This window comes from Astatotilapia calliptera, chromosome 2 (genome assembly GCF_964374335.1).
Source record: "Astatotilapia calliptera chromosome 2, fAstCal68.1, whole genome shotgun sequence".
Lineage (NCBI taxonomy): Eukaryota > Metazoa > Chordata > Actinopteri > Cichliformes > Cichlidae > Astatotilapia > Astatotilapia calliptera.
In genome coordinates this window covers 34,133,003-34,158,903 of record NC_137423.1, presented here as the reverse complement: position 1 = coordinate 34,158,903, position 25,901 = coordinate 34,133,003, and the positions used below count along the sequence as shown (strand labels likewise).

The following is a 25,901-nucleotide window of genomic DNA, read 5'->3' as shown; positions in this document are numbered from 1 at the left end:
GTGTCACATGGCTGCTCTCTGAGCTGCTCACGTGTGAATACAGTCAGACCGCTGAAGGTTTCTGATTGATTGATTGACTGACAGCAGCACAGGCATCTGTATTCTGGCAGCACATTGTGACATGAGTGATGCTTTGCTGAATTTTTTTAAGAGCTCATACATTTTAAAGCAATCCTCCACCATGTTTATTTCCCTCTCTTCTCCACCCCCCCACCATTTTTCCCCATCCAGAAAGGAATCCCCATCGGGCAGTTCTGCAAGGACTTCAATGAGAAAACCAAGGAGCTGAAGGACGGCATCCCTCTCCCGATCAAGATCCATGTGAAGGTATGTCTGTGCAGCTCGCTGTGGGTTTGTCTAACCCCATCCCTGACCCATTACACATAGCACTTAGCGCCCCTCCCTAGCACGATTGTGGCTAATTCCACGAGCTGCATAACATTATCGCAGCACTTCCATTATTCATACTCTACCACGAAGTAAGCCATTCCATTTGCATTCATTAATGAAGCAATACCCAGAGGAACCTGCAGTCAAGAACCATTAAGTGCATGCAAGAGATGTGAATTACTCCAAAAAGAGGTGTTATGTTTGTAGTATTTATTTCACACAAGAACATATTTTTTGACTTCCTCATACTTCCCTCCCACCTTTTGTGTGCTGTGTCCTCGCTGCTCTCTGTGTGTTGTGTAATGAGGTTCACAAGGAGGGAAAGCCTAATCCTTTCAGAGGCGTGAATTTATTTTGACATGCAATATCCAGCAACAGCTCTGCCATCACATCTGGAGCCCTGCTTCTGTCTATCAGTGCAGTGCCATCTGCTGGTGATTTGTAGCGTTGCAGTTCAAGCTGCACAGTGTGTGTGTGCGCATTCTGCGTGTAATGTTTAGTGTGTGCGCATGCAACATGTGTCAGCCTCTGAGAGGATGTTTCTCTGCAGGCTTTCACCTCATCCTTGTCAATAGGTTTAAGCACATCTTACAGTCCCTTTCATCTTACTTTAAAGGAACAAATTGACTTTTTCAGACATTCCACTTTTTCACTTTTCTTGCAGAGAGTCAGATGAGAAGATCGATACCACTGTCATGTCCGTGTGTGAAAGCCGGGAGGCAATTAGCTCAGTAAAAGGGCCGGAGGCAGGGGGGCAACAGCTATCCTGGCCTCGTCTGAAGTTAGAAAAAAGTGATGCTTCCATCATATTTCTTCAGACAAAAAGACCAAAAGCCTCAAAAAGCTGTCGTGCCAGCTCTTGGTCACAGCAGCTCTTTAAGCTTAGCTCTGACATGCTGAGTTGCAGCTGTAGACGATGAGAATGTCATTAATTTTTCAGGTGTTTGAAGCCAGATATTGTACAAATTAAAGTCTTGACCTGAAGAAGTCAGAAGATTGTCCAAATTATTACAATTCATCCTGAGTGGGGATGGATGTGAGGAAATACTTCTTATAGTTGTTGAGATATTTAAATCTGGAAGCACCACAGCTGTAGACTTGCATGAGTGAAACACACCCCCAGCAAACACTGAAACAAAGTATTTAACCATTTGCTTGGGATAATGTGTATATGTTACAGAAATGCATGTCAGAACTTATTTAACAAATGTTAACTGTGATGTATTTGATGGCAGAGAGCAAATGATTCTCCAAAGGGTTTTTTGGGTTTTTACAGTCTTCTACACAGAACTCCTGATTATGAAGCAAGTAGTAAATGAATGAATAATTCCAGTCACATCTGAGAAGTCATTTGCTAATGCCATAGACTGTATCTAAAAGATGGGGAGGGGGCCGATTACGTTACAGCGACACGACAAAGACTGTCCAAATTCGAAGACTCCGACAAATGCGGCCCAGAAATGCGTCCTTCATTCATGCTGGAGAATTTACTCCGGTGTCCTGTTATATTTTAGATAGCAAGGAGCAGACAGCTGAGTTTATTAAACTTCACCGAAACAATCTGCAAATTTCATTAAAATTTAATAAACTATCATCTTGTCTTTATTTTTAGTTAGCACATACCGTAAACACTTCAAGCTGTAAGCTAATGATAGTTATATAAGAGCAGATGCATGCTGGTGCAATAAGCTGTTTTGCGTCCAAAGGATGATGATCTGATTAGTCGACTAATCGCAAAAATAATCGGTGACTAGTCGACTATCAAAATAATAGTTTGTGGCAGCCCTAGTCGAGATCAAGCAAACAACATAAATCCTGTTAATTAATGAGTTTTAGATTTTATTTGGGCAAAACCAGCAAATCTGTTCATCTGACTCTATATTATCTATAACCATATTCTCCAAAATGCCGAACTCCTCCTTAAACGTCAGTAGCTGTTCCTTTGCTCCCGCCCCCTCTTTATTATCCATCTTTGAATTTTCTGCTTGCTCATTTTGCTCGTCAGAAAAATCCCCGAGCAGGTGTTTTCTCTTCAGAAACAACAGCAGCTAATTGAACTCTTACAACCAACAGCTTTTCCACAGAATAAATGATCTTCCTTCCATCGAAAGGTCATATCGTGCGAGATAACATGTCTCCGATGACAAATCACCTGCTCCGCGGTGTTTTCTCAGCTCAGCCTGCACTTTATTGTCTCATGTTTGTTTAAATTTTTATGTGACAGAAAATAGATGATGCAAAGTACTCTCCCAAGATGGTTTAATGATTGCATTGGCTGTCATATTCTAGCTAATAAAAACCTCCAACCAGGGAATGAATCTGAATTTGGTGGGGGGGAAAAAAGCAGGGTCAGAATGACTCAGTGAGGCTGAAGAAATTATTTTTGTTTTGGTCCTGAGGGGAGGACGGAGAGGGTAAGCACATGGGGCTCGGGAGCAGATGTGCAGCAGCACTCGGCTAAACACGCACATAGTAGACAGAAAAATGGAAACGCCTCATGCAGATGGCTTAGGTTACTTCAAAGTTAAGTGAGTCTAGTTCATGTAAAAAGCAGATGAAGTGGCACAAGGGATGTTAAAGCTGTGGAAAATGATAAATAAACACAGAAATATCACCCAACACTGCACTCCCCTCTGCTCTTTGTTTTGGTCAGTGGCCTTTTCTGTTCTGATTCAGCTCATCTGTGTTATTTTCATGCCACAGTAGGCGGATGTTCAGTGAAACAGCTCAGAAAAATCCACTGAACAGTAGATGCCCAGCACCGAACAGCAGCAGACTGTCACTGTTAGCAACTATCAGCTGAACATAGTGGAGCATTTAGTGGATGAAGAGTCAGCTACTCCCCCGGAGGAGCTGGTGGAGCTAAACTAGAGCTAAAAAAGACTCCCAATTCCTCAAATGGCCTGAAAGATGTCTCCAAATCAATAAATACGCTTTGTATCTGCTGGATGTGTGCATAAACAACTAAGGGACTCATACGGGAGCAACTTGTCAATCCCAAGGTAACCCTGCCCTAAATCGTGGCTGCATTGTGATTATGGTAGAGATCATAAATTACAACCGTACATCTTAACTGCACTAAAAAAAGACTTGAAACTACACCTGAGACCATAAACTCGCCAGGGAAATTTTTGCCGAGATCATAAAGCAAGTGAGAAGTAGGGTCATTTTCATTAAGGCTGCAGTGGAATAGTCCAAATAATCCCCTCCTATGTCTTCTTCTAATCACTTTTCCTCTGCCGTTGATGGAAAACTTCATCAAGTTAAAAAGGTGTGAAGGAGAAAGTTGGAGAATCCGACTGCTTAGTAATGAGACGGCAGATGTTGTTGAGTTGAGTCATTTAATCGGAAGGTCAGTGATTCAGTCTCGCTCCAGTCCGCATGTTGAAAGTCCGTGGGTGAGATACAGTATCAGAATGTGTCGGCACAGTACGAACACAGTGGATATTGACTTTGTAGTGTAAGAGTGGAAATCTAATCTATCGGAATACCAGTCTGTTAATCATCATCATCAAAAGCTTGTCCTCACACAATGTGTTTTTACTGCGTTGGTTCATGCAGGTCGCACAAATGAAAAGTAGCCTGTGACTGAAGTCAGATTAATTTACGATAATCCGAAAGGCTGCAGAACAGCGACGCTTAAGCTGAAGACATAACTAATGCAGCCCGATTTATGGGAAAATTCTAATAGAACATTTTCTTAAAATATAAACTTGCATTCTTCACACAAGGCAGCAACTTCATACAAAGTTTTTATTACAGCTGCATCCAGCATCACAGTTCTCCTGAGAGTTTAACACTGCACTTGACGCAACAAAGTTTATTGTGACCAGCTTGCGATCATTTCGCCTTTGAAATGGTTGCCTCGAAAACCAGATGCAACCACTCTCGAAGACTGCGATAAAACGCCAGCAAGATTGGTTTGTGCCTGAATTGGGTCAAACTGGCAATTTCATGCGGTGATTAACTGTGATAAATTGTTAAAAATTGCAAATGTGTTGCCATCTGCATACATAGAAATTCACCAGCCTCAGAAACTGCATCACAGACCCTGCAGGTCTGCGATTTAATGACACAGGCGCTCAGCACTCCGGCTTATATGCGGAAATATGACCAATCGGCAACTCTTTGAATCAAATCCCCAAATGCAAGTCGTGCACATTGTTGCAGACTGACTCAGATTGATCACAGTGTGCTGGCAATGTGTTTACAAATTAGACAGCACTCTGAATGATACAGAAGCTGGGAACGCACAGATAATGCAGACGATGCGACACCGAACAGAGGGAGACAGAGATGATGAAGAGGAGAGATAACAGGTGGAAGCCACGGCTGAAAACTGTAGAAACGACAAGACTGAGGGACGTAAACGGAACACAAGATAAAGAGAACAACAATTACCAAAATTAAACAAGACACAACTGAACGAGGAACAGGGGAGACAAAAATACAAAGACTAGAGGAACAGAATGGGAAAACTAAAGGGCTTTTACTAAGTAAACCTGAAGATTTCTGCAAATGAAGGCATGAAATAACTCCAAAAGGAACTTGTGTAAGGCAATAAACAAGATATAGAAATACCAGAAAGCTAAAGTCTAACAATGCAGAATATGAAACCCTAATTCAGAGATGAGCAGAAATACAAAGTGAGATTGAGGTTCCGTCCTATCAGGTGACCTGTGCGCTTGTCTTGTGATTGAAAGTGGTCAGCCACTTTCAAGGTTGAGGGTGTTACATGCTCGAGCTCTGGGTAACTAGTTGGTCACGGCAGCTACTTGCAATCGGTGGCTGGATGTGAAAAAACATAAAATTTTTCTTCCTAGTTGCAAGGAGGTTGCTGTCCTACTTTTATTCTAATGCAGCTGAGGCATTAAAAGGTTCACAGTGAACCAGCAGGTTATGGCATAAATTTTTTCCATAACAGAAAAAGACAAAATAATAAGCTGCCTTGTTGATCGGTGCAGTAATTGACATCATAACCTTGAAAACATCTTATTTGAAATAAAGGTTCTCACTGTGGAATAAAGAAAATGTAAATTCTTCAAATCCACAGGGTAGGATTAATACTGTGAATTAATTCGCCCTTAAAACATGAAGCGCACTGCCTCCAGACCCCGAAGAAGATCGACTAATATGCGATTATCTTTGCTTTACTCATGTGATAATAAAAGCTTTTTAACTTTTTGCAATTTAATGGGCCTTAAGTTGAATTTCCAGAAAAGTCCTAATCTTGTGAGAAGTAGGACCAAGCTATGTTTTTATATTGCTGCGTTAAGACTTTCAGCAAACTCAGCAGTACAGGGAAACCAAATGACTCAAGACTGTGTTTGAAGATTATCCGCCATGTTCAATTATCTGAGTTAAGAAGGTTAATCTGTTTGTTCGTTCAAACCAATTAGACGAATGTCGTAATTCTCCGCCAGAGTTGCTCTCGTGATGCGTGGTGACGGCTTCAGAGCAGACTTTAAAGAGTCACGCTGGAAGGTAGAGCTGCTTCTGACGTCTTACCTCAAAATCTAATTTCAAAATGAGTCGGAAAGAGTTTTCGAACTCGACGAGCTGCTGTGAATGTTAGCTCAGCTGCTGCAATTAGATTTAATTTGTGCTCCTCATGCATTAGCACGCATTCGGTTCACAGAGTCGTTTTCTGAAAAAAATAATTAGACGGTGATGTTTGCAAAACCCAGGAGGCCGCTTCAAAAACCTCCCTTATTATTCTGCATGAAAATGTTCAGTCCAGTGCATGAAAATAAATTTTTTTTAACCAGTTTCTTGCTCCTCACAATGATGATGTCAGGTCACAATCACCGGCCACTTTATCAGGTAGACCTTTTCAATTGCTCGTTAACATAAATATCTAATCAGTCAGGGAGCAGCGAGTCAGTGCTTTAGGCACATAGACGTGGTCAAGATGACCTCGTTTAAGTTCAAACGGAGCATTAGAAAATGAAGAGAGGTGAATTATGTGACTTTCTGTGTGGCATGGTTGCTGTTGCCAGACAGGCTGTGTGAGTGTTTTACAAACCGTTCTGCTGGGATTTTCACACTGCTGTCTGTAGGGTTTACAGATAATGGTCTGAAAAGAGAAAATACCCAGTGAGAAGCAGCAGTCTGGGTAAAAATGCCTTGTTGATGCTAGAAGTCAAGAGTAAAATGGACAGGCTGCTTCTAGTTGGTAGGAAGGCAACTCAAATAATCAATCATTTCAACCAAGGTATGCAGAAGAGCATCTCTGAATGCACAAGAAGTGGAACCTCGAAGCAGATGAGCAGACCTCACTGGGTGGCACTCCTGTCAGCTAAGAACAGGAAACAAACTACAGTTCACAAAGACTCACCAAAATTGGAGAATTGAAGAAAAAATGTTGCCCGTGATGTGACGAGTCTCGATTTCTGCTTTAACATTCAGATGTAAGCGTCAGAAGCCGGTGCAAACAACATGAAATTGTGGATCTGTCCTGCCTTGTAGACGTTTGGGGTGATATTTCCATGCCCCACTTTAGGTCCATTAGTAACAAACACCACAGCCTGCCTAAATATTGTTTCTAACCATCTGTCCATCCCTTTATGACCAGTGCACCAATCTTCTGATGGCTGCTTCCAGCAGGATAACCCATCATGCCACAAAATTCAAATCATCTCAAACTGGTGTCATGAACATGATAATGGCTTCACTGTACTCAAATGGCCTCCACAGTCACCATGGCATGGGATAGAAGATTCACATCATGTCAATATGGACCAAAATTCTGAATAAAGGCAGTTCTGAAGGCTAAACGGGTCCACCGGGTACTAGCAAGGTGTACCTAATAAATTGACCAGTGAATGTACCTGACACGTCACAGCAGAAACTGTCATGACCCTCCATTGTACCATTGTGCCATTGAAACAACCCAATTTGCTCAGCTGTTTTCTGGATTGGGAGAGAACTCTCTTTCTATTAATGATTGTTTAAGTGCCATTTCACTCACAATGTCTCTGCTGACCTCAGTGACGCTCAGTAGACGCGTGTTAGTCATGTCCTGGGCAGCTTTAATCTCTTTTTGGCCGAGCCTGTGGGCTTTGGCTGTGCATATCCCATAACATCATGGTTAAAGTTCTCTTGCTGCATGAAGTCGTTTCATGAATTTAGGCTTGTTAAAGGCTGTACTGTGTTTTAATGTCATCGCCCTGCCAACATCCAAGTTTGTGATAATTCAAAAACAAGGTGATGTAGGAGCTTCAAATTGATACTGTAGCTAGGGCTGTGCGATATGACCAAAATCTCATATCCCGATATAAGAATTCTATCGTCCTGATAACGATATAAATCACAAAAATGGAACATTTTCTGTAAATTCTGTGAATCTCGGGCAGCTCGACTTGCGGGAAGTGTTTCCAGCTGCGCCTCATGTAGCTGGAGTCGAGTGTTTTAACCGATGCATGAAACGATACATTTTTAGACATAAGTTGTAACAGCCGCCGTTTTCTTTGTGAGTATTTATTACACGACGTGCTGCGGGGAAAAGCCTGTTCTAACGTTTGAGTCTAAGGTTTATTTTCTAACACTTGACGGCTGCTCTTTCACGTGATTCAGTTTATTTTGAAAAGTCTCAACAGGATCTTGAGCTTTATTGTGAAAGGTTTATGTGGAACATAAACAAGCAGACACGCGATGCTGTTACCGTCGTTGTTGCTAACCACAACACATGAAAACAGGCGCTTGTGCGTCCATAGTGTGGTTATATAAAATATAAGAGAAAGGGAGAACTTTAAGAAATTAATATAGCCACTACAGTGACCATCAAAACCATGAAAAAATATTGCCGTAAACAGTTTATTTTGCGACACCACGAAACAAACGATAGCGTAAAATGAAACGATAGACGTTTTTATATCGTCATCCGATATATATCGTTATATCGAACAGCCCTAACTGTAGCTGTATCTACTAAAAATCTTGGACGAGTTTGAATCTCAGAGTTTCTGAATGTGATAACTCAAGAATGGGGTGACATAGGATTTTGGTGCCAGTATTTTTATTTTTTCCAGGGGGATGAAAACACACTGGTGTTAATTTGGGGGAAATAATAATTATGATCTCTGTTAAACACTGTCCCATGTACTTTGGCTGTCCTAAAGCACAAAGCAATACCGAATATAGGGTCAAAATCAGGATGTTAAAATCTTGGTTACAATAATATTTATACATTCTGCAAAATCTCATGTATTCACACTCTCAGGGGTTTCATGGGTGTTAATATTGATTCCTCTGTCTCTCTTTTTCCCTCTCAGCCTGACAGAACGTATGACCTGACGATCGGCCAGCCCACGGTGTCTTACTTCCTCAAACAAGCGGCAGGAATTGCAAAAGGAGCTGGAAAGACGGGTGAGAGGTCTTGCCTCAGTCATGTATCTGCTCTTACTAAAGTTTTCACCTGCTGAGCGCATCCTGTTCTGGACACATGTCTCTTCATGGACTCGGATTTGAGCTTTGCTGCGATTGATGTTAAATTCATGACATATGGGGAAACGCTGCGGCAGAGGTGGGAAGTGGCAAACATGGTGTGTTAGGGAAAGAGAATTATGGATTTTCACGTTTTATGCTTCAAGCTACCTTCAGCTGACTCCTGCAACGCCGACGTACTCACCTGTGCACACAGATTTCCAACTCGCTTTGCCCTCCTTCAACCTTTCTTGATACATGTAGTGAATTTTATATTGTTTTATTTATGCTTCGCCCTCTGTTTTGTGTGTGCGTCAAGGTCACGAGACGGCGGGGATGGTGTCCGTCAGAGCAGTGTATGAAATCGCACAGGTGAAAGCTCAGGACGAGTGCTTCAAAATGAGGAACGCCTCCCTTGAGACGGTTGTGAAAAGCATCATCGGCTCAGCTCGCTCCCTGGGCATTAAGGTTGTCAACAAGTAAGTACCAATTCTGTACTTGGTGTACTTCTAATCTCATTTTATTGAGCTATCGGGAAGCACAAATCAAATGTTTCAGTGCAGTGAAAGAATCCCAACAAGTGTTAGGCTGAACAAGAGTGAGAGTACCAGATGGAGAAAAGCAGGCAGGGTAATTTAAGTCTTCATCCGAGCTTTTCAGTTCTGGGAATTCAACTGCCCACAGTTTGCTGTGAGGTGAAAAACTTCTGAAAACATATGAAGAAAAGCTGTTGACATAGTGGGGTGAAATGCATCCAGAGTACTGATCCTTTCTTGCTAGATTCCTCCAAACTTCCTCCTGTTAGGATCCAGTGCAAACCCACTGATGCACGGCAAACTGAACGCAGGATAATGTAGAAGGGAATTAAAAAGATCAGCAGTTTTTCAACAACACCGAATCTAGGTTTTTCAGACAGGATCAGACTGATATCCTTATCCTTATTTCATTTCATTTCATTTCATTTCATTTCATTTATTTATTTATTTTTGCCGTAAACAGACACAGAGCAGTGAACAAACAAGAGTGTGCCAGATGGTAATACATACGGAGTATTGACATTATGAAAACAGAAAATAACCAAAATATATAAGAAGGACTCCGTACACTGTTGGGTTAAGAAATAAGTAAAGCTCATTGCTTGTGAGAGGTAATATATCAAGAACAGGCCCCCACATCCTATTAAATCTACCCTGAGTATTTGGTTTACACACAGGTAATTCTTCTATTTGTATAACAAATAACATCTCCAGTGTGCAAAGGTGGGTGGAGAAGAAAAGAATCAGTTTATTGGCAACCAGCATTCACAGAAGCAGAGCGATCTGGATATGAAAGTTAAAAGGTTTCTACAGAGCATCCAGAAATTTCCAGTATGTTGTTGGGTTTAATGTCTTTGGACAAGGCGGATGACAAACACTGGAAAATTTCTATTCAATACTCGCATAACGTCAGGCAGAACCAAGGAAGATGTGCGAGGACCCCCTCAGTGAGGCGACATTGGTCACACTGTGAGGACACAGATGGAAAAGATGGAAAGCTGGGTTTTGTGTCAGAGTAATACAACCTGTGCATCACCCTGCACTAAATCAATCTGTAGCTCACATTAACTTATGAATAAAGAACATTGCCTTTTCCCAAAACAGTTGGCTGACAGTTGTGTGTTTGTGACCTTGGCCCAGTATAAAAGCTGAAGAGACAGCAGTGAAAAAGCAATCAGCAATCTGAAATCGGGTGTTTGCAACCTGGAGAGAACAGGAAACACTGTTTTATAAGTAGGAAATGTTTCCTTACCGCAGTGTCCGAATTGAAGAAAAGTCTGCATTCCTTCTAAACTTTACTTTTTTAGACAGTTTTGCCTTTATTGGACAGTGAAGATCAAAGGAAGGTGGGAGAAAGAGCAGGGGATACATGCAGCAAAGGGTCGAGGGCTGGACTCAAACCCGGCCAAGAGGCATGTGGTCGCCTACTCACCCAGTGAGCTAAACTCGTGCTCAACCTTCAGTCTTTCTAATGACCTGAAGGGAATGATTCATCTGTTTGGAGAAACTAATTTAGATTACATAGCAGACTATGAGAAAATAACCCTATTACTTATTAGGATGGGGGTTTTTTTTGGGGGGGGGGGGGTTTGTTAGCATCCACGTTATAAAAGACAACAGCAGCCAACACGACAGTCCAACAGCCAGTCAAACATTGTAACATATGGGGGTATAGAGAAAGGCAGAAATGTGCAGTTAAGCAGGATTTCAGCAACATCATGCTGTCTTGTAAGACAAACCAAGCCGCTACAATAACAAAATCAAAGACCCAATGAAACGGTTTTCCTTCCAATTTGAAGTGCATTCTTGTCGCTACATTTTCAGACTCTAACAAAACGGCCTCAGCATCCATTCACTTATCACGGTAGATATTCATCAGTCCTCTCAGTCGACCGCCACTCATCATACTCCTGAGATTCAAACAACTGAAGCAGCGCTCAGTGCTGGCAGTAGATGTGGACAGAGGTCACTAATGGAAGCCTCCATGGTTCAGACTCCACATCATAACACTATCAGCGGTAACTTTTGCAGACTCTAAACATAATCCTAACGGCTTAATACAGTTTGTTTTTTGTTTTCCAAAAACCCAGAGAACAAAAAGTTCCTTCTAAGCTGCTTGTTTGCCTTCTAACACCCAGAACACATGAAGTCCAACATTATATGCAGTTACATTAAGACCAGACAACGTTCGCACATGTTTGCATCCCAACATTTGTGAAAAGATGCAGCTAAAGATATAAACCCAGAGAGAGGTTCTGATTTTGTTAAAATTGTGTTTATGAGATGATTAAAAAAATAACTCGCAGGATACTCCAAACTTGATTTTATAGCTTAGTACATTAATGCAAGAAATTTATCGTTTTAATCAAGAGTTTGAATTTTTATTTAATGCTCCATGTAAATTTAAAGTCCCATTGTGGAGGAAAACCGACGATGAAGCGAAATGTGCTCTGCCGCTCGCTTACCTGGTGATTGACAGGTTGCTGCTGGATGAGTCTGCGGTTTCCTCGGGTTCTCAGTTAGATTCATCCCTCACGTTTGACGTCTGGACTCATTAAAAACAAAGATGCTCAGCTCAAGGCTTCAAAACCAGTGTTCAAACACCAGTGGGTAATGTCAAGGTGGACATCATTTTATAGAGTCTGTGGATGCTGTAAATGTGGCCACTGGATGCCAGACTGACTCTGTCAGACACACAGAGACAGCAGACATTGTGAACATTGTTTGCAGTGGCTCCAAACAGTCACCGTAGGGTTGTTTTTGGAGTGCTTTTGATTGGCTATTAGACATACTGAAACCCAACACCTGAGACCTTCTTGCAGTGCGAGGTGAGTCATTGCACGGACCTGTAAAAGCCCCTAGTCCTTTAATAATGAGTATCGAGCTAATGCAGCTGCACATTACACAATTAGACTTCATTAAGACAAATTAGAAAAATGTGCAGAAACAGCCTGCTAATATGCTAAAATGTTAAAAACTATAAATCGAGCAGGGTTCCAGGGTTATCATTTGAATACTTAACACTGTTATACAATATCTACAACCAGTGTATCACATCACACCTGGCATTCAGTGCTGAACTATGATCTTTTATTCTGAATGTTTGTGACTGACGTGATTTGGCTGCTGCTACGATGAAAAAGTATTTGCCCCCTTTCTGGTTTCTTAGGTTTTTGCATGTCTGTCCCAAATACATATTTCAGATCATCAAACTAATTTTAATATCAGACAAAGATAACCTGAGTAAATGCATTTTTTAAATGATGATTGCTAAATCTAAACCTGGTGTGAAAAAAACAACTTCTTTCTTCTTTGCTAACTCATTAGTTAATTGTGATTAACCAATTTGTTGTTGTTTTAGAGAGCTGGGTTCACTTTCACCTGCCACACTCAGGACTGACTACTACCAGATTTTTTTTAATAAAGAAACCACTTAAATAGAACCTGTCTGACAAAGTGAAGGAGGCTAAAAAATCTCAAAAAGAAACGCATCATGTCACAATTTAAAGAAACTCAAGCAAAGTCTTTGACACCTGTCAGTCTGGAAAGGGGTACAAAGTCATTTCTAAGGTCTTGATACTCCAGTGAACCACAGTGTGAGATCCATTATCCACAAATGAAAAAACCCCAGAACAGTTATGAACCTTCACAGGAGCAGTGACCTACCAAAATTACTCCAGGAGATCACAAAAGAACCCAGAACAACATCTAAAGAACTGTTGTCCCAAATTGCCTCAGTTAAGGTCAGAGTTCATGATTCAACAATAAGGAAGAGACTTGATTTCCATGGGAGAGGTCCAAGGAGAAAACCACTGCTGACCAAAAAAGAGCACAAAGGCTTATCATTGCCAAAAAGCATCCTCATGATCCCAACGACTTTTGGGAAATTATTCCTTTCCCAAAAGTTGAACTTTGAAGATTTGTTACATTTGGCATAAAACTGAGTTCACGAAAAGAACTTCATGCCAACAGTCATGGTGGTCGTAGTGTAATGGTATGGGGCTGCTTTGCTGCTTCATGACCTGGAATTCTTGTTGTAAATTCCAGAAATGTGAATTCTGCAGAAAATCTTCAAGGAGAATGTGCAGGCATTACACGGTTACACAGCAGGAAATTATCAGCAAGTCCACCTCTGGATGGCAATAACATAAAATGACTTAGGGCCTAGCCAAAGTCTGGACTTAAATCCAACTGAGGTGCTTTAGTATGAGCTTAAACACACCGCCCATGCCCAACGACGCTACAGTGTGGCTGAATTAAAACAATTCCGGAAAGAAGAGTGACCCATTGTAGGACATCACTAACACTTGATGGCAGTTCTTGCTACCAAGGGCGGCACAACCAGTTATTGGGTTGTGCCACCCAAGCTGTCTTCTTCCTCATGGAAGTAAAGAGTCGATGTTAAAAGAAAGTGAATTTTCTTGCTGTAAACTACATGGTTAGGGCGGTAGCAGTTCATTTTTAAGCGCAAAGGTGTTTCCATAGTGAAAAATGTGAAACCCAAATGTTTGAGTGAAAAAAGAGGCACAATCTGGTGTGATAGTTAAATCAATTACATTTTGTTTTCTGTTTAAATTCTAATTACAAATTCACTGCTTAAGGAAAACAAATAGCGTTAGTAGTTTACAGTACAAAGAGAAACATGTTAAAACGCTCAGTTTTTGCTCCAGGTGTTAAAGGGTTAACTTGCAAATTGGGTTCTGAGTGTGTATTATGATTACACTATGAAAGCAAAATATGCTCAAAGTCAGTATGCATACCAGAAACCCTTGATTTTCCAATGTGCTCTTAATGGGCTCACCCACAATGTAGTTCAGAGAGGCGGTGGAGGAGCTGCCCACAGCTGCGGGGGGAAAAAAAGAGAAGTGTGGACGGTCATTAAAAAGCTCCGCAAACAAGCCTGAAAACACAAAATAACTAGTAGACCTTTGGAGAGAAGTGATTTGTTTCCTGTGTGGGATGAAAGTTTGATTCCAAGGCTGCAGAGGTTTCTGTTAGAATAAAACGACTAAACGTGTTTTTTTTTCCATATACTGACTGCAAACGCAGCATGCCGAAGCACGGCGTGTCGTTTATAGTGACTGTAGAGGTAGTATATAGTGCCAAATCAGAGAAAAAATGGGATGTTATGAGTTTGTACGTGTTGCTTTGGATTGCTTTTAGACGAAGCGACACAAACCTGTTCGCTTTGCGTTTCTTTTTATCCTTCAAGATCTTTATCATTTATGACGTGCACAGCATTTCATGTATATTTTTTTTTATAACGTAGTTTAGTATTCAGGCTCTATCATCTGCTTCTGCCGCTTCCATTTCTACTTCAGCTAATAGTGCTGTATTTTTCCCAGAATCAGTTTCTCCCCCTTGCTTAGAACCTAACTTGTCTCGTGGCTGCAGTGCATTTTGATTTATTGGGAGTACTGTCAGTGAAGAAATTGGTATCTCTGCCTTTTTGTACAATGAAATTTTCCCTGGATGGGTTGCTGAACACTGCTGCATTGTGGTGAGCCCCGAGAGAAGTTGGTGCTCTTTCATTCAGGGGACTGAAAACAAAAAGGGGTTTGGAGTTAATGTTGCAGATAGCTGAAGGATTTCTCCTGTCAAGTTTAAAAAATAAGGGTGTATCTCTGTCCTCATCTCCAATCTTCCTTTTCTCTCTCTCTCTCTCTTCCTCATCCTCCTCTCCAGTCTATCAGCTGATGAGTACAAAGTCTTCCTGGAGCAGCGAGAGGAGAAGTTGAAAGCGGACGCTGTGGCAGCAGCAGCCGCTGCCGCCGAAGCTTTAGCGGGCAAGAAGAAATGAAGTCCTGTAACATCCCTGCATTTCTCTTTATATTCGTTTTATACATTCATGCAAAAACACTGTTAATGTGTGTGTGTCTGAACTTAATAAACACAACGTGTTACACGACACCCTTTCCTTGTCTTTCTGATATTAAAACTTCCCTTTAATGGCATACAGCTTAATTTAAGCGTTTACATCGCCTACATTTCAGCAACAACACCCAGTTAGATTTTAAAAGTATTTACGAGCCCGCATGATTAATTTCCTTCCAGCTCATCTAATGAAAATGTAATTTCTCTGTCATGGAAGGATTTGTATATTCAGTCTCTTTGATGTTATTATCTATTATTAACACTTCTGGAGGCAGTTTGGGTATTTGACAGGTTGTGCATATGGTTTCCTGCGCATTTCAAATGTTTTTCTATCTATCAGGGATCTGAGGGGTTCAGCACATTAATTATTGCACAAATCACAGGGACCTCGGGCGGTGAGAGAATTATTGACTTTCAGACGAATCTTATCGTTCTTCAAACTTCTGTTGTTCAAATTAATGACTTTTAACTCCTTAAACTTTGTTTAAATGTGTTTGGTCTGCCAGTGCTGACACAGCTCGTTAGGTGTAACTGTCAGTCAAATAATTTGAGTAAAAATTATAATTATTCAGCTCGTAAAATATGAGGAATACTTTCGTTTATCTGTACTTATTTGTCGACTACTGTGTTGTTGAACTGCTCATGGAACATAACAGGCAATTTAAAGTTAAGACCTTTTACTTTGATTTTTTTTTTTTTTTTTTGCTTATTTATGATGTTTTAAAACCCTAAATTATTACTTTACTTTATCCTCATTTTTATTCTATCAAATCAAGATAAACTAGCATAACTCTCAGGAATCTCTAGGGCAGGGGTCCCCAATCCCAGTCCACGGGGGCCGGTGTCCCTGCAGGTTTTAGATGCGTCCTTGATCCATCACAGCTGATTTAAATGGATAAATTACCACCTCAACATGTCTTGAAGTTCTCCAGAGGCCTGGTAATGAACTAATCCTGTGATTCAGGTGTGTTGACCCAGGGTGAGATCTAAAACCTGCAGGGACACCAGCCCTCGTGGACTGGGATTGGGGACCCCTGCTCTAAGGTTTACAGAGTGTGGTCTGAAAAACTGAAAATATTAAGTGAGCAGCAGTTCTCTGGTTGATGCCTCCTTGATGCCAGAGGTCAGACTGCTTCTAACTGATAAGAAGGGGACAGAAACTTAAATAACTGCTCACTACAACTAAGGTATGTAGCCTCTTAGAATGCACGACATGCTGAACCTTGAAGCAGATGGGCCTCAGCAGCAGAAGACCACACCGGGCGCCACTTCAGTCAGATACGAACAGGACACTGAGGCTACAATTTGGATGGCCTCACCAAAACTTGGACAAAAGACTGAGCACGTTGCCTGATCTGATGAGTCTGCTGTCACGTTCAGATGGTGGGATCAGAATTTGGCAAAGACAGAATGAAAGCCTTGCATCATCCTGCCGTCCTCCCTCACATCAACGGTTCTGGCTGCTGGTGCTGTAATCGTGCGGAGGATATTTTCTTGCCTCACTTTGGACCCCTTAATACTGAGTGGCGTTAGCACTAACAGCCTACCTGAGTATTGTTCCTGAACCTTTATGACCACAGGGGTACACTGTAGCTGTATTTGGAGACTAGCAATTGTTGTTGTTTTTTTGTTTTGTTTTTTCAAATGTCATTATTTCATGTTTTTTGATCAAAAGCAAAAAAATAACATAATTAAAAGAATTACTAGGTATATTCTCAGGTAGAAATAAACATGGTTACTTGCAGAAATGATCAACAGTTGCAATCATTGGCTGTTGCTAGAAGAGGAGTAATTGCTTGTTTATGTATTTTTTTTTTATACGTGAATTTTGCACACACTGATCACCGATGAGGTGATAATAATTAGAGCAACTCCATATCATGCAATGCTGAATGGTTCTAATTGGGTTCTGGGATTAATATTGATATTATTTTAACAAATAACCACATTTCTCCAAAAAGCCCTCCACTGAGGCTGAGACCTCCCTCTGCTCTGCTATGGTGACTCTGAAAATATCTCCACCAAGAAGCAGTGGAGATGATGTGGATCTAGATTCCTAACTTCCCAGGTCGACTCCCAATCTAATATATGATGAAATAGGCTGATCGGTGGAGGCCCCACCCTCCAACCCACAACAGCCTATTGCTGGCAGTCCCAAACACCACAGATTCCCCCAGGTGACATCTCTCTTTGCTCAACGCGATAATAATAACAAGTTTTTAATGTTGTGGCTCATCAGTGTATATCACAAAGATATTGGTATCCAAGTATACTCTTTAATCTGTGATAATGCAATAATAAGACCACCCTTATCATCCAGTTTCACATTAGCTGTGTCTATACTCCAGGTTAAACAGTGGAGATTGGATCTTAGTTGCACCTGGAATTTGATTTGGTTAATTTAGCTTGAAATATAAAACAGTTCTCTCCTCATTAGCTCTTTTCTCGCATGGCTTCATCCACAGCGTATACTGTACTACACAGCATGCTCCTCTTGTTGCAGTGCTTGTCTTTGCCAGGAGATAGCAGCAGTTAGCTTTGCTGTACTCCCTCCACTCACCTCCATCATCAACACTGCAGCAGGTACTAGTGGAACAAAATGTTCACTTGCAGAGAAAGGGTGGATGTTTAAGCCTGTGCTTCAACGTGTACATTAAAGGCTTATTTTTTCTGCTTCGTGGCACTGATAGTGAGACCTGAAAGGAAAAGATCCATCCATCCATATTCACTTATATAAATAATCATATATGTATTATGATTTAAAGAAAGCAGCAAATGGATGTTTGCATGTTTGTTATTTTTCAGTTTTGTCATATCTGGTTATGTCCATTTTTTCCACTGTGTGACAGTTTGTCCCATATCCCTCCGTACTGTACCTCTAATTTTAGCCTCTGCTCACTCCTTCTTTGTCTCCCCTCTCTCTCCAGCCCTCCCCTCTCTGATCCTTCAGAATAGAAGCTGAGAATAGATGGGAGGCTGTTTCAGTCAGAGCACTTGAGCAGGAATGCCTATATATGGAGTCTTACACCACGCCAAGCGCTGACAGAGTTGCAGGTACATCAGTGAATGTGGGCTACTGTGATTTATAAAGAGGGGTGGCGGGGGGGTCATATGCCTACTATTATGTGTGTGTGCGTGTGCATCATCATAAGTGGGAGGCCAACCGTGTGTGCCAGCGTGCATGCAAAAACCTCGATGCCAAGTGTGTGCGTCAGTGTGAGTCAGATAGTGTCTCATTCTGTCTCGTCATGTGTGTGCGTCAGTGCTGTTGCTGAGCGAAACTCGCTCCAGGGGAAGAAATGGAGGAGAGCGAAAGGGGGGAGGGAGGAGAAGAGGCAGGGATGGTGGGATGATGATGGTGATGATGATGATGATGTGGCTGAGGGAGGAACAGGGGGGCTTGACTATGACGACACAAGTGCATCAGCAGCATTAAGTGCACTTTATTATAAATGCATTTGTATGACAACCAAATACACTTATAAGCATCACAATAGAACACTGGTCCACAATGTCCATACTGCAGTAAGTAAGATGTTTAGAATATATTCCATCTTATGCAATAAAAATCTTTTTCTTATATGTACAGACCAATAACTGTTTCATACAAATGTACAAATGTGTACAACCTTTCTGAAAAGAACATATGCCTACATCCACAGATATAATGCATATGCATTAACATCTTTTTTGTTTTTGTTTTCAAATATCACACATACAATTATATAATTTTACACATGTATAGTAACTTAGCCTTTAATAGCTAGAACGTAGGAATCAATCCTTTACTTGACCGTAGACAACTCTACGTGAGCATGTCGACACCATGGGAATTGTACCATTCTCAACCCGTGTCGCTTGGTAACTGAATAGAAATAGCACCCCGTCCGTATTTTTATTTTTTAAAACAAAACTTTTGTATTCTAACCCCTCTCAAAAAAGAAGAATCGCTCATTCACATAGTCAATTGTGCCTCACTGCACCGCGCTCCAGTGGAGCAACGATGCAACTGTCCATGTTGAATGGACATGATAAAGAGTTCAGAGTTCAGCAGGTCAGGGCCATTTCAGGCACACAGGAGCCGCTATAAGCTGCCAGCATTTCAAATATTGATGCTGCAAGAATATCCAGCCGACTGCCATCAGGCCAGGAAGGACCTGAAGAGCCCACATTCAGAGTCTAATGTACAGTACAAAGTAGCAGTGGATTTGTGGCATGATCAGAGCCCCGGCAAACTTCCAGACAATCTCTTGTTTGGTGTTGCATCTCATAAAGCAATGGGACACCGGCAACAATACTGAGATCTTCACATGCCAGGATCTCCTCACATGTTTTCTTTTTTTTTTTCCTTTTTTTTTTTCTTGTTTGCACATCACATTGATACACAAGATTTTAGATGGAGAGATAAATATGAAATGTTAAAGGTCTGAAGTCGCAAACTCAAAGCTCAAAGTATCTCAGGTTTTGTTGAATATGTTTGGAGATTTGTTGTCGCCTTGAAGGTTGTGAGGAACAGCTGTCTTCCAGGTTTGAAGACTGGAAAGAAGATTTCAGACAGTTTTTCGGTGAACTGACAGTGTTCATCCTAAAGGATTTAAAGAAATTGTAAACATTTGACTTTCAATACGTTTGAGGTTTGGGTTTGCGTTGCTGCATGTCAGGCAAAAGTCCTCTAGATCATCTGTCCTTTGAAATAACAAGAAATGTATTGTTCTGGGGTTTTTTTCCCCCATTTTTTGTTCACAACAGATTTTTCACTACGAGTGAATACAAATGCGCATCTGGAAGTTATACAGCGCTTCAGAGAGGTGTCTCTGCCTGATCATATCTGAAGCTCATGTAACAGAGAAGCTTGAGACACCACGTGGACTCAGAACCCAGTCAGTTATGGGTCCACGTAGTTTTGCACCATCATGTTGAAAATCGCACCAGTTTTGTTGTAGTATACAGATAAATGACTGAACAAAAATATAAAGCCAATCTTTGTTCTTCGGAGACATGTAGGAGTTAAAGTCCTTAAGTTGTATATACATTATGTATATTTATACACTTAAATATTTTTTACTTTTCAGTAAAAGGATCTCCACAAAATATGACAATATGCCATACTTAATGAAGTAAGTCACAGACTTATTTTAGAACGGAGGAACACTTCCACTCCCATCTGAAAGACAGAAAAGAGAAAAGAGAGAAAGACACAATCAGTGGGGCATTTTCATTTGTGTTTTGTCTTATTAAACGAATCTGAGATTTTACAAAAGAGCAAAGGAGAGGGAAAGCTTCTTACCTTTGTGGAAGCACTGTGGCGATGGATGACATTGGAGTTGATACAACTCAGGTTGTTGCCCTAAGCCAGGGGCGATCGAGGCACCTGCCCCAAACATGGGTTCCAGGACGGCCAGTTCCTCCAGGAGGGACTGAGTGCAAGACACGGCGGGCGTGGGCGAGGCGATGGGTGTGGAGGTGGTGGGGCTGGGGGAGGCAGTGAGGATAAGGGGAGGGGAAGCTGGGATGGAGGAGCAAGAGGACACAGGAGATGACACCACCTCGATCTCCATTGCTTCCTCCGCTAGCCCCGCCCCTTCCGCCTTCACCCCGGCCTCAGCAGCCACAGTCGCCCCGCACCCAGCCATGGAGTTACATTGCGCCGATTGGACGCTACAGACGTGGCCCACTCCCTCAAACTGGGAGGGTTGGCGCCAACATACTGGGGTTTGAGGAGATGTTGGGCTCGAGGGATTGGGCATAGGGGAGGTCAAGGGGGAAGAGAGGCCAGGTGACTGGGAAGGAGCAAATTCATCTTGGAGGAGGGCTTCTAGGATGCTCTCTTCAAACAGAGAATCATCATCGTCGAGGAAGATGGGGATGTCCAGACCTCTCCACGCTTTGATGGGATAAAACTCTTTCAGCATGTGGACTGAATCAGCAGTTTCAATGGCTGGAGACAGGAAGGGGGAGGGAGGGGAGGAGGATGGTGATACAGAGGGAGGAGACAGTTTTGACAAGAGTGGATCCAGGTAGAATCCCTCTGCCAGGGAGCTGATGTGTTGAGCTAGAAGGGATATTTCCGCCCTTTCCTTCTCCCTCTCAAGGGAGAAAAAGGAGAGGCAAGGCTGTTTACCAGGTGATGCCTCGGGAGTCAGGAGGCCTTCGGGGGGGCACTGGAGGGGCCCCAGTGGTACATCTACATACAATGGACCCCGTACCTCAGGAAGGGTCATCACTGTGCAGTCCCCATCTCCGGGGCTGTCAGGTGTTGGGGGCAATTTCTCATACAGGGAGACACTGCAGGGCTCGATGGGGAAGAGGAGTTCAGTAGATGGGGTAGGTAGTGCAAGAGGAAGTTTGGTAGAGAGGGTGGTGGGAGGAGCAGGGCTGGAGGCAGTAGTTGGCGGGGCTGTGGAGGATGCCGAGGGGGCCAAGGAGGTGGTGGCAGTGGCAGTCGTAGCGGAGGGCGGAGGAGTAGTGGTGCCTGTGGGGTCGAAACTGAAGAGGGGTTCGCCAAAAGGAAAGCTAGCCCCACCCACCTGGGGGGTGTAGGGGGGTGTGCACACAAACTCTTTAGTCTGCTGAGCTTGTGAGGTGGGCACAGGGGGGAGAGGCAGGGGGAGAACTGGCAGTGGAGGGTCGAGCTGGAAGGAAGGTGGCAGGAGAATGTTCTGGGTTAAAAAGTCTAAGTCTGCTACTGTTTCAACAGTGACTGGAGTGGGGGAGGAAGCAGCTGATGGGGTTTCGGTGGGATGCTGCTGAAAGAAGCTTTCCTCCTCCAGCGAGGAGATACTGGAGCGAGGGTCACCCTCCAGCTGCATGGCCTCGGCAGCAGAGCTCCCTGGTTCATCAGAGGAGCCCACACTGCAGCCAGCAGTGCTGAAGTCAAAGGACTGGCCGGACAGGCCGCTGCTGCCAGGAGTGAACACCTGGTCTGGGCTGGAAAGTGTTTCTGGTGACTGGAGACTTAGGCTCTCCTGCTGAGACGTCCCAGTACTCAGGACCAGGGTCAGCTGTGTCTGCTCTGAGCTGAGCTGTTGGCGCACTGACCAAGCTTCAGAGTCACTGAGAGATAAAAGGAAAACAGAGGAGACCCGAGGAGTTAGGTTGGCGGGATTTGATCACATTTACCAACTTTTTTTTTTTATCTCAAAGTTGATGAGTGGTGTTTGGTTTAGTAAATACCTGATGATGTAGTTGTTGCTGCTGATGGGGATTTCACCAGGCTGCAGTTGAAGAACCATGTAGAGCCAAACCCACGACTGGTCCTGAGCCTGCACGCGCACCACCATTTCAGCTCTGCCCTCTCCTCCTTCCCTCACTGTTGAAAAAGAGTGGCAGCACAAGTTGGCGTTAGTTTGTAATCCTATTAATCATCATAGTGTTTTTCAGTGTGTGGATGTGCCACAGCGCGCCAAAAGTGTGTAAGTGTGTGGGCATGTTTGGTTGTAACTGGTAAGTATGTGTGAAGAGTACACTTACATAGGCTACGGTGCTGAGCAGAGGCATGTGACAGATCCTGTGGGTGGAGGAGGCTGTACCAGGAGCGGGAGCTTAAAGCTGTCACATCAAAGCCAAGATAGGCGCTCACACTGCAGGCGGAGAGAGTGGGTGGCGATGTGTTAGCGGGATAATGTTTCACCACTTTATCTCATAAACATATTCCGGTTCACATTAAAGCAACAGGTGGGAGACGGAATGCTATTTTGTGGGAACTCACCTGTCCTGAGCTGTCTGCAGCCTCATGTCCCGGCCATGCTGTGAGTGGAAACAGGCCAGGAATAAATTGGAATCGGCCAGGGGAGGAGTGGAGGTCGATTCCCTTTCTGCCCCGGGGCTGGAACGGGTCGGGTGTGGCTCCAGAGGAGAGCAGAAACACACCCAGACGGGGTTGGAGGTCCAGTAAGACCCGGCGGCAGGAGAAGTAGAGGGGGGAGAAAGGCAGCGAGCTCGGATCAGAACCAGTTTGTTTCCGGCACTCTGCCTCCGCACGGACTTGGAGGTGTTGAAGCGACAGCGAAAGAGACGGTCTGAAGGGGAAATGAGAGCTTTATTAAGCATCACGTTTGGTTGTCAGTCTGTGTTAGGTAGAGGGGAAAAAAAGATTAAACATTTATCTTACCGGTCTCGAGTGATGTAGTCGCTGACAGATTTGTCCTCATGATAAAGTGGTCTGAGGCATCGATGATATCATACACACTGTCTCCCTGTGCCACAAGATCCACCTGAGAAAGAAACACACACAGCCACGTTAGTTACGAATCCCAAACTCGGGATTGCTGAACTGCTAAGGCACTGACCGTGTGTAGACTCACCATGGAGTGTCCGAGGTGCTCGGAGACGCTCTCTGACAGGTACAGAAACTTCCCTTCTCCGGTCAGCAGCATCAAAAAGCCCGGCAGCGCCTGCATCAACTCCGACAGTTCGTGAAAAGACAGAAACCCCGCGCCCTCCTCGAGACTGACACCAGCTCCTGCTTCTGGAGAAAAGGGGAAGATGGGAAGGGAGGGAAGAAAAAAACAGGGGATGATATTTGTTAATGTAGCTAATAAGAAAGAAAGAACACAATGTGACTGATCTCCGCATAGTAAACGCAGATGCCGCAGCGTGTTTCAGCACCACGGAGAGCGCCGCGGGAGCACTCAGGATGCTGAGGCATTTCAGCACCACGGACAGCGACAAAGTGCCGTTTAAACGCTGTTATCAACCTTAGTTACGATTATTTACGTTAAATCAATGAGTCACGGATTCACAGTTTACCCTCCAAATCCCATTTATATAAACACAAAAGCTCCTCGATACCACCGAAACACTTGTTGATTCCGCCACTGTGAGAGATGCAGTCAGTCTATGCAGCAGAACATGAGATTCATCAACAGGTCTATTTTATGTATATAGATAAATGTATTTTTGAAAAAATCATTCTTACCTTGAGTGAAGTAGACGGATTTTCTGGTGTACATGCAGGCCAGTGACATGATGTGCAGGTACGAAAGACGCGCTTTATCTGCATCAGATATGGGCAACAAGTCCTTCAGGTTCCGGATCTCGGCGTTGATCTGGTCCCGTCGAGCCTTGGATGCTCCCTTGGTTGAGCGGTACATTGTGGCTGCTTTGCGGCGGTGAAATATCGAAATTCCTCCTGATATAAGTTGGAGAGTTTGCGAGCGGAGTGTTGCCGTTTGAGGTCGTGCCTCGGCGGATCCCTGTCTTCGAGATCTCTTAAGAGACAGTTGGCAAAAGTGGAAAAGCTCTCAGGTATGTGATCGGACTTTCATCTCAGCTGTTTTCTTTTCCAGAGCAAGGTTTAAAACCTTCTCCCGTCCAGTCCTTGTCAGCTGTAGCTCCGCCGCAGCGTCCAGCTCGGGTGCTGGCCGTGCTGCTGGATGTCTGTCCCTCCTTTCGGAGTGCAGGTGAATCGGCGGCTATAGTAGCCGTCTCTTGCACAGAAGTCCGGAACCCGTAAATCTGGTTGGGGGACTCTGCTCGCCGGTCACTTATATAGCTTGGGACTCCGTCGGAGCAGGGGGGCTCCCAACGCACCAACACCGACGTAAAACGGAGGGAGGGGGGTGGAGAAGAAAGGAGGGGGCCATGGGGTGGATAGATATGTCTCATATCTGTGTTAGCAATGGTGAAACTCTCCCCCTCCCTCTCCCGTGCCCTCTCCTCTCGGTGACTCTTCCTCGACGTCAGCTCTTCCCTCTACTCGGTGATGACGTAGGGCTGAAATCGGGAGCTCCGGCGACGCAAAAAGCCCGATTTGGACAAAACCGAGTATGGGGCGGAGCAAGCGTAAAACGTAAACGGAGTCACCGGACTCCGGTGTATTGGAGGGGGAGGAAAAGGAGGGGGTGCAGGGAGGAGGAGGGGGGATGGGAAGACTGGGTTGAATACGAAAAGAGGTCTCTGTGTTTATATGTCTGGCACCTGAGATGGGCTATACCCGCCGATACCTGTTTGCCCCGGACCTGTGGGAAAACGGCAGGTGCTTGATGGGTGCACTTCATTTTTGACCACATTTGCTTTCGGCATCGGAAAAATGTGAGATCGAGACAAGGCTGCCGCACACCGTCTCCGTCTCCTGTTTAATGCACAGAAATGTTTTCCGAGCATATGAAGCGGCCGTCGCCGCATAAAACTGAGCAAAATCTGTTGACGGCACCGATTTAATTAGTCTGTTAGATGTGGATGTATCGCATGTTTTGCTACAAATATTTCATTTTGTTTGTTAAGATTCGAGCTTTGGCGTTTTTCCCACCATCTTTTCAATATAGGACATCCACGGAAGCGAAGTCTTTCTGTTATCCTATGTGCCTGCGTGGGGTACTCCCTGATCCTTAGATTATTATGTAGATTGATTGTTTTGTAATAAGACTGACGATATTGCTCACAGACTGCTGCAAGAACCCCCACAACCATTGATTCACACATGTGTTCAGGACTGTTTTTATACGTTATTATAACCATTTAACTGTGTGTGTGTGTGTGTGTGTGTGTGTGTGTGTGTGTGTGTGTGTGTGTGTGTGTGTGTGTGTGTGTGCTGGTGGGCTCATCCCTCTCTCCTCTTTGATCTGTTTAAAAGTTGCTGTGACGATCGTCGAACTCTTCAATGAAAAGTGAAGTCTTTTTAATGAATGGCACTCATGAATAATTTCAACGCACGCGCAAACGCGGGCCAATGTTGCG

The 25,901-nt window shown here is 43.5% G+C and overlaps 2 protein-coding genes across 4 annotated transcripts in view; one reads left to right on the top strand and one right to left on the bottom strand.

Moving 5' to 3' along the window:
- mrpl11 (mitochondrial ribosomal protein L11) overlaps positions 1 to 15,258 on the top strand; it is a 58,539-nt gene extending 43,281 nt beyond the window's left edge. The window contains exons 3-6 of the mRNA XM_026144283.2: positions 232 to 327; positions 8,664 to 8,757; positions 9,134 to 9,293; positions 15,036 to 15,258. Of these exons, the coding sequence (XP_026000068.2) occupies positions 232 to 327; positions 8,664 to 8,757; positions 9,134 to 9,293; positions 15,036 to 15,150 (465 nt within the window). The 3' untranslated portion in view covers positions 15,151 to 15,258. The remainder of the gene's footprint in view (positions 1 to 231; positions 328 to 8,663; positions 8,758 to 9,133; positions 9,294 to 15,035) is intronic.
- A 3,389-nt stretch (positions 15,259 to 18,647) lies between these two features.
- On the bottom strand, positions 18,648 to 24,697 carry npas4a (neuronal PAS domain protein 4a). Of its 3 annotated transcripts, none has more exons than XM_026144225.2 (8): positions 24,142 to 24,697; positions 23,528 to 23,691; positions 23,335 to 23,437; positions 22,933 to 23,242; positions 22,695 to 22,804; positions 22,398 to 22,533; positions 20,512 to 22,277; positions 18,648 to 20,388 (listed from the first exon to the last, which is right to left on the bottom strand). In XM_026144225.2, the coding sequence occupies exons 1-8, from the start codon at positions 24,314 to 24,316 to the stop codon at positions 20,360 to 20,362; spliced, it is 2,793 nt and encodes a 930-aa protein (XP_026000010.2). In that variant the 5' UTR covers positions 24,317 to 24,697; the 3' UTR covers positions 18,648 to 20,359. The 3 variants fall into 3 exon arrangements, with proteins under 3 accessions (XP_026000010.2, XP_026000019.2, XP_026000028.2); XM_026144234.2 differs by having other exon boundaries at positions 23,528 to 23,688; XM_026144243.2 differs by having other exon boundaries at positions 23,528 to 23,685.
- Positions 24,698 to 25,901: the final 1,204 nt, after the last annotated feature.

Bases quoted from the DNA above. Each gene is read 5' to 3' on its own strand.
- npas4a (XM_026144225.2), bottom strand. From the start codon at position 24,316: ATGTACCGCTCAACCAAGGGAGCATCCAAGGCTCGACGGGACCAGATC. The intron at 22,534-22,694 runs GTAAGTGTACTC...CTTTTTCAACAG, and splicing joins TGCTCAGCACCGTAGCCTAT to TGAGGGAAGGAGGAGAGGGC. The intron at 22,278-22,397 runs GTATTTACTAAA...TTTATCTCTCAG, and splicing joins AGCAACAACTACATCATCAG to TGACTCTGAAGCTTGGTCAG.